The sequence below is a fragment of the Danio rerio genome, chromosome 20 (genome assembly GCF_052040795.2).
Source record: "Danio rerio strain M-AB ecotype USA chromosome 20, GRCz13ab, whole genome shotgun sequence".
Classification (NCBI taxonomy): domain Eukaryota; kingdom Metazoa; phylum Chordata; class Actinopteri; order Cypriniformes; family Danionidae; genus Danio; species Danio rerio.
This window is the reverse complement of record NC_141040.1, coordinates 59,228,794-59,237,500: the sequence shown is the minus strand read 5'-3', so window position 1 is coordinate 59,237,500 and position 8,707 is coordinate 59,228,794. Positions and strand designations below refer to the sequence as shown.

Here is an 8,707-nt window from a genome sequence, read left to right as displayed (position 1 = left end):
AAATCTGAGTTATAAACCATCAAATAGCACAGTAGTACTGGGAGAACAGTTTATAGGTCAGATATAATCACTGATGTTTATGCTGAAGATTAAAATCCCTGTTTAATGCAACTTGTCGCTTCAAATGAAGCTTGTAGCAAATACATTGAAAAACCAGTAGGTGGCGACACCCAGCCATAGAACATGTGTCACTGAATAATTCATCAAAGATTATTCATCTAGTAATGAATCATCGGGTATTTATGAGTTATGGAATCATTCATTCATTCATTGATTAAAAATTTAATTCAAAAATAAATATAATGTGTTGTTTTTGTGCAACATTATAATGTTAAATTTATTCAACAACTAAATACTGAAACATTTATCATATTTATTTAGATGGCTATTTCTTGATTTTATTCATATTAATATAACTGGTCCTATAAGTTATAGTTGTGAAGTTGTTTTGTCTCCTTGCTGGTCTGATAAAATGGCCTGATATATATGACTCAATAACCGTAACGTGACCTGAACCATGAGCTGTGTGATCTGTTGCAGCACTAAAGATGAGTGTGTTCATGTGAGTGTTGATTATGTTCACGAGTGTGTTTCTGCTTGTTGTGTGTGTGTGTGTGTGTCGCAGCCTGAGGACAACTCTGCATCCGGAGCCAAAAACGATGCTAACCGGACGAGTGGAGGAAGTGGAGGACTGATGGAGGAAATGAACGCCCTGCTGGCGCGGAGGTGAGAAGAGAACACACACTAACACACACACTATTACAACGTGTTTCTGTGGCCTTAATCTCAGCTTTGCTGCATCTCTGACTGAGAAAGCTCCACCCACTGTCAAATCAGCAGTGTTTAATGCCAGTGTAGTCCCGCCTACTGTCCCACTGGCTCCACCCACTGTCAAATCAGTTATTATTAATGCCAATATAGCCCCACCTACTGTCAAGATGGCTCCACCCTTAGTCAAATCAGCCATGATTAATGCCAAAATAGACCCACCTACTGTCACATTGGCCCCACCCACTGTCAAATTAACCCTGATTTATGTCAAAATAGACCCGCCTACTGTGCCATTGGCTTTACTCAATGTCCTGATTAATAAGCCCTGATTAAAGTCAACATAGCTCCTCCTACTGTCACACTGGTCCCTCCCACTGACAAATCAGCTCTGATTTAGGTCAGAGTAGCCCTGCCTACTGTCACACTGGCCCCACCCACTCTCAAATCAGTTTTGATTTGTCAAAATAGCCCCACCTACTGTCACACTGGCTCCACCCACTGTCAAATCGGCCTATATTAATGTCAAAATAGACCCGCCTACTGTGCCACTGGTTCCACCCACTGTCAAAATAGCTCCTCCTACTGTCACACTGGTCCCTCCCACTGACAAATCAGCTCTGATTTAAGTCAGAGTAGCCCTGCCTACTGTCACACTGGCCCCACCCACTCTCAAATTAGTTTTGATTGTCAAAATAGCCTCACCTACTGTCACACTGGCTCCACCCACTGTCAAATCAGCCTATATTAATGTCAAAATAGACCCGCCTACTGTGCCACTGGCTCCACCCACTGTCAAAATAGCTCTGCCTACAGTCACATTGGCTCTACTCATTGTCAGATCAGCCTTGATTGTCAATATAGCTCCACCTACTGTTAAACTGACTCTACCCACAATGAATTACCCCTGATTAATATAAAAAATAGCCAGGCTCCACCCACTGTTAAATCAGCCCTGATTAATGCCTATATAGCTCTGCCTACCATCACACTGGCTCCACTAACTATCAAATCAGGCCTGATTAAGGTGAAAATAGCTCCACCTACTGCTACACTGGCTCCACCCACTGTAAAGTATCCCTGTTTAATGTTAGTATAGCCCCTTCTACTGTAACACTGGCTCCACCCAATGTTAAATAAGCCCCACCCATTATTACATAAGCTCTGCCCATTGTCAAATAGACTTCACTCATGCTCCGCCCATTATCGACTTGGTCAAAATAGGTTGGGTGGGCCCAATGCGACAGTGGGCGGGGCTAAAGTGTGTGAAAACCTGGTGCATCACATCTGGTTAAGAGTATTAGGGTCTCTGTAAACTGCTCAACACATCTACACATCTCTATCTGTCCCACAGACGGAAAGCAGCAGATGAGAAGAAGGATGAGAGCCAAAACGTGAGTACAGAGCAGAGTTTTGTGTTTACTTCAGCTTGATCATCTCATCTGACTGTTGTAATACACAAAGCATGATCTTAGGGAAACACACATTTAAAAGGGGAGAATTAAAGCCTGGCTGTTTAGTCGTTACTTGCTGTAAAATATATTCATTATTAATCATGTAACTATTAAGGGTTTTGTGTGTGTGTGTGTGAGAATCTTCTGCTTGTTCTGATTCTACTGTTTTTCAGGATGATCTGAATCGTGGACAGAACGCTGCAGGTGCGACATTACAATCATCATCACTCTAACCTCTGCTGTGTGTTTAACCTGATGAGCAGTGTGTAAACCTGTGTGTGTGTGTGTGTGTGTGTGTGTGTGTGTGCAGATGGTGTGAAGAAGCCCTGGGACAGAGCAAACTCAGCCGAGAGATCATCACTGGTTTCTAGGTGAGAGAAAAACACACTCACAGACACACACACACACACACACACACACACATACACACACACACACTCACACTCACACTCACAGAGACACACACTAGCTGTGTTTCCATCCAAAGGTGTGAAATTGAATAAAGTGTGAATAAATGTAAATGTACAAAGAATTATAATATTTAAATCTGTCCCTGTGTGACTGGCAGCTCTTTCCTCTGTCAGTTTAGCCCCGCCCACTGTCAAAGTCAGGTCAGAATAGTCCCACCCCTGTCAAAATTGGGTCAAATTATCTCCACTCATTGTCAAATTCAGGTCTGTTTAGCCCCGCCCACTGCAAATGTCAGGTCAGATTAGCCCCACCCACTGTCAAAGTCAGCTCAGAATAGTTTCGCCCCTGTCAAAATTTGGTAAATTTAGCCCTGCCCATTGTCAAATTCAGATCTGTTTAGACCCACTCATCGCAAACGCCAGGTCAGATTAGTCCCACCCCGTCAAAGTCAGTTTAATTTAACCCCGCCTACTGCCAATTCAGGTATGTTTAGCCCTGTCCACTTCCAACATCAGGTCAGATTAGCCCCACCTCTGTCAAAGTAAGGTTAATTTAGCCCTGCCCACTGTCAAAGTCAGGTCAGAATAGTCCCACTCCTGTCAAAATTGGGTGAATTTAGCCCCGCCCACTGCCAATTCAGGTATGTTTAGCCCCGCCCATTGCAAATTTCAGGTCAGATTAGCCCCGCCCACTGTCAAAGTCAGGTCAGAATAGTCCCACCTCTTTCAAAATTAGGTCAATTTAGCCCCGCCCACTGCAAAATGTCAAGTCAGATTAGCCCCACCCACTGTCAAAGTCAGGTCAGAATACTTCCGCCCCTGTCAAAATTTGGTAAATTTAGTCCTGCCCATTGTCAAATTCAGATCTGTTTAGCCCCACCCACCGCAAACACCAGGTCAGATTAGTCCCACCCAGTCAAAGTCAGTTTAATTTAACCCCGCCTACTGCCAATTCAGGTATGTTTAGCCCTGTCCACTTCCAACATCAGGTCAGATTAGCCCCACCTCTGTCAAAGTAAGGTTAATTTAGCCCTGCCCACTGTCAAAGTCAGGTCAGATTAGCCCTGCCCAATGTCAAACTCTGTCAAAGTCAGGTTAATTTAACCCCGCCCACTGCCAATTTAGGTATGTTTAGCACGCCCACTTCCAACATCAAGGTCAGATTAGCCCTGCCTCTATTACAGTCAGGTTAATTTTAGCCCCGCCCACTGTCAAATTCAGGTCTGTTTAGCCCTGCCCTCTGCAAATGTCAGGTCAGATTAGCCCCACCCACTGTCAAAGTCAGTTTAGATCAGCACCACCCTGTCAAAGTCAGGTTAATGTAGCCCCGCCCACTGTAAAATTCACACCTATTGTTGAATGTACTTCTTAGTGAATGTAATATTAGCTATAGTTATAATTAATATAATCAAATCTTTAATAAAAATAATCATTTAAGACTCATTTCTGGATTTTTGACGTCTCTTTCAGGGCTCCTATTTTATCCACTGAATTTGCATAACATGTCTAGTCCCGTATAGAAATCTGATTCATGGAAATATAAGCAAATTACACCACAAACAAGATCATGTTTGGATTTTACATGTGCTTTATTTCACAATGCTGTTTTCGTATATAGTCTTACAATGATTGGAATTACAAACATGTTCAAATATGTTCTATAAATAAACAAATACAGATTTCCCAGATTGTTGATCTTTATATAAAGGGTGGAATAAACATCATCAAAGAGCAGATCCTCCCTATACGCATAGTACTGCCGGACCAGCAGGGGGCGCTCCTTGCTCTTAAATATGAAGGGTGTAAATAACTAATCATAAAGTATATTTAAACTATACCTTCTAGAAAATTAGATTTGATCGCTTCTAATTCTAATAATTCTTAATAATAATTTGTCTGATTCAGCTTCTGTATACTAGGCTGTTCATTTGAGCATGATAAAATGTTGAATGTATTTGCAGCTTTTCTCTAATGTGCGCTGTTTATTCTGTCCTTTGTAATTCTGTTTTTAATATATTATATTGATAGTTTCAACTGTAAATAACAGATTTAGGAATTTGCGTAATTTTTGTTGTTGTTTGGAGGAGGCTTGTCTTAATTTAACCATCCCAGTGTAGACAGATATGATGTTAACAGAAGTTTCCTTTCCTCATATACATCAGAGTTATCTTCCTATTTAAGTTTCTTATTGAACCCTGAGGGGGGAGAGAGTTCATGAGGTGTTTAATGGGTCTGCAGGGTTCGACCGGTGGGCAGCATCAGCGATTCAGACGCGCTGGACTTCGACCGGATGAAACAGGTAACGATGATCTTCCCGTTCACACACTCTGTCTGCTGTGTGTTTGTGCTGCTTTAAACATGCTGTCATTAACAGGAGATCCTGGAGGAGGTGGTTCGGGAACTACACAAGGTGAAGGACGAGATCATTGATGGTGCGTTGGGTTGTTTTACTCCTGAAAATCATGCTGAATACTGTGCAAATACAGATTACATGATGAAATGTGTAGGCAGTAATATAATCTGTTAGATTACACATTCATGGTAACGTAATCAGAGTACTTTTGGATTAAACTCAGATTACTTTTCAAACTACATGACTAAAAATTATAGTCAGTGATATAATCTGTTAGATTACACATAATGGTAAAGTAATCTTTTGGATTTCTCGTAGATTACTTTTGTGATTATGGGTATTTAAAAAAGTAGATTATTCTAATTACTTTAATATTGTAATCTAATTAAATAATCCAGATTACATCTAATCTGCTGTTATCCAGCTCTGGATATGCCATGAAATATTAGATCTGAAGAGTGTGTAGTCAGTGATATCATCTGTTAGATCACACATTAATGGTAAAGTATTCTGTTGGATTACATGTAGATTACTTTTTGATTATGAGTATTTAAAAAGATTACACTAATTACCTGATTTTTTGGTATCTGGTTACATAATTCAGATTACAAATATTAATAGCTATTATCCAGCTCTGGATATGTCATGAAATGTTAGATCTGAAGAGTGTAAAGCTTCAGTAATATAATCTGTTAGATTACACTTTTACGCTAAAGTAATCTGACTACTTTTGGATTACTTTTGAACTATAATCTGCTATATTACACATTTATGGTAAAGTAATCTGAGTATTTTGGATTACTTGTAGATTATTTTTTGATTATGGGTATTTAATGTAAGTAGTTTATTCTAATTACTTTAATTTTGTAATCTGATTAAATAATCGATTATCCCGCTCTAGATATGTCGTGAAATATAAGACCTGAAGAGTGTGTAGCTTCAGTAATATAATCTGTTCTAGATGACGTGTTTATGGTAATCTGACTACTTTTGGATTACATTTAGATTACATTTGAACTGTAGTCAGATATCAATTATATGACTAAAATTGTAGTCAGTGAGATAATCTTTTAGATCAGTCATTTATGATAATCTGAGTACGTTTAAATTACACCTACTGTAGATAACTTTTTTGATTATGGGTATTGGGTAGTTTGTAATCTAATTACATAATCCAGATTACATATAATCTGCGATTATCCAGCTCTGGATATGCCATGAAACATTAGATCTGAAGAGTGTGTAGCTTCAGTAATATGATTCTTAGATTACACATTAATGGTAAAGTAATCTGACTACTTTTTGGATTACATTTAGATTACTTTTAAACTGCAATCAGATACTTAATATAAATTACATGATTAGATGTGTCGTCAGTAATATAATCTGCTAAATTACACATTAATGGTAATGTAATCTGGGTACTTTTGGATTACATGTAGATTACTTTTTGATTATGAGAATTTAAGAAGTAGTTTACACGAATTACCTGATTTTTGTAATCTGATTACATAATCCAGATTACATACAGTATAATCTGCTATTGTCCAGCTCTGCATATGTCATGAAACGTTAGATCTGAAGAGTGTGTAGCTACAGTAATAAAATCTGTTAGATTAAACTTTTACGCTTAAGTAATCTGACTACTTTTGGACTACATTTAGATTACTTTTGATTATGGGTATTTAATATAAGTAGTTTACTCTAATTACTTTTATTTTGTAATCTGATTAAATAATCCAGATTACATATATTAATAGCTAATATCCAGATCTGGGTATGCTGTGGAATATTAGATCTGAAGATAGTGTGGTTTCATTAATATGGTTCGTGAGATTACACATTAATGGTAAAGTAATCGGACTACCTTTAGATTATATTTAGATTACTTTTTAACTGCAATCAGATACTTAATATAAATTACATGATTAGATGTGTCACCAGTAAAATAATCTGGTAGATTACACATTAATGGTAATGTAATCTGGGTACTTTTGGATTACATGTAGATTGCTTTTTGATTATGAGTATTTGAAAAAGTAGTTTACACGAATTTATATTCTGATATTTGTAATCTGATTACATAATCCAGATTACATGTATTAATAGCTATTATCCAGCTCTGGATATGTCATGAAATGTTAGATCTGAAGAGTGTGAAGCTAAAGGTATATAATCTGTTATCTTTTACAATAAAGTAATCGGACTACTTTTGGATTACATTTAGATTACTTATTTAGATTAACATTTAGATTAACAGCAGTCAATAACTTAATATAAATGACATGATTAAATTTGTAGTCAGTAATATGAATTGCTAGATTAGACACTTATGCTAAAGTAATCTGACTACTTTTGGATTACATTTAGATTACTTTTGAACTGTAATCAGCTACTGGTTCTAAACGACGTGACTAAATGTATATGCAGTGATGACTCAAATGATTTTTTTTGTCTTGTTTTTCAGCCATTAGACATGAACTCAGTAGAATTAGCACGACATAATGTCCATAATTCCCTGGTCCTCCATCTTTTCTGAGAGCCCCGCAGATCCTGCTGTAGCCGACCACTGAAGCCGCCGGCAGCGTTACAGCCGTATTAAAGCAAACGCTGCTCTAACATGTCTGCAACGTTGCAGCAACCTTAGATGTGTTACGTGGAATGAAGGACACTTGCACTGACCTTACTGTTTTCTGGTACGAGTTGATCTTCGGTGGCAGTCTTTTCAAAGTCTTTTGCAGAAACTGAAGAAAATAGAAAAAACGTCATGTCATTTTAGGTATTTTCATTTTGTCATTGTTATTATTATGCATATTATTATTATTATTATTACAGTAGTTGTTGTTTTAGTAGTAGTGGCAGTAGCAGTGTGTTGATGTAGGTAGACCTGTAGGAATTAATAATAATAATAATAATAATAATGATGATAATAATAATATATTTGCACATCACGTCAGAATTAGCCTTTTGATTTCCCTGAGCACATTTCTCATACCTCTCTCACTACTTTTTTAAAAAAGTTTTTTTAATCCTTTTTTTTTGCCATGGAATATGTATTTAATAGGAGTTTTTTAATCTGAGGTGATGCGCAGGAGTTCTTCAGTTATTTCAGTCTAATGAACAAACATCGGAGTATTTGTGATCATGTTGTTAATAAAATGTTTATTGGCTGCAAGGATGTGGTGACGTATTGTTCTGTTTTAATCTTTTCTTTTTTCTGACCAAGTGCTTCCTGGTTTGAAAATAAATAAATAAAAATTAATAAATAAAGGAATAAAAGATATACATGGCATTGAAAAGGAACTGAAATAAACTGTGAAGGATGTCTTGTCTTGGATGAGTGTGTCTTTATCTGTGTGTGTGTGTGTGTGTGTGTGTGTGTGTGTGTGTGTGTGTGCGCGCTGAAGCTGAGGATATGAGGAATAGAGGAACACTCAGATTAATAACACCACTGACCTGTTAGAGACGTCAGGAGAGGAAGAAGACGCCAGAAACACTGACTTTCATCTGTTTATGAGGCGAGTGTGTGTGTGTGCTATTAATAACTCTGTCTGATTATAGAAAGCCACGAATCTAAAATAAGAATTACCATATAACTCATACTTCAGTGTGTGTCAAACACAGGCGTAGCTAACATTAATACAGTGTAAATCTGCTTTTTAAATACTACAGTTATGTAATATAGTTTAAATATATACATATGAAAGACATTTAAACAAGTT

At 37.5% G+C, this 8,707-nt stretch overlaps 1 protein-coding gene and 1 long non-coding RNA gene across 7 annotated transcripts in view; one reads left to right on the top strand and one right to left on the bottom strand.

Moving 5' to 3' along the window:
* The window catches only part of evlb (Enah/Vasp-like b), a 54,247-nt gene extending 45,937 nt beyond the window's left edge, over nt 1–8,310 (top strand). For 5 of the 6 annotated variants that reach the window (XM_087296503.1, XM_087296501.1, XM_087296502.1 and 2 more), the window contains 7 exons: nt 626–726; nt 2,123–2,162; nt 2,396–2,426; nt 2,533–2,593; nt 4,871–4,931; nt 5,007–5,064; nt 7,453–8,310. In XM_087296503.1, coding sequence (XP_087152629.1) covers nt 626–726; nt 2,123–2,162; nt 2,396–2,426; nt 2,533–2,593; nt 4,871–4,931; nt 5,007–5,064; nt 7,453–7,490 — 390 coding nt within the window. In that variant the 3' untranslated portion in view covers nt 7,491–8,310. 6 annotated transcript variants of the gene reach the window in all.
* On the bottom strand, nt 4,203–8,529 carry LOC147832373 (uncharacterized). The gene is made up of 2 exons (XR_015519149.1): nt 7,668–8,529; nt 4,203–5,104 (listed from the first exon to the last, which is right to left on the bottom strand). It is a non-coding gene; the product is annotated as an uncharacterized LOC147832373 (long non-coding RNA).
* Between the last annotated feature and the right edge of the window lie 178 nt (nt 8,530–8,707).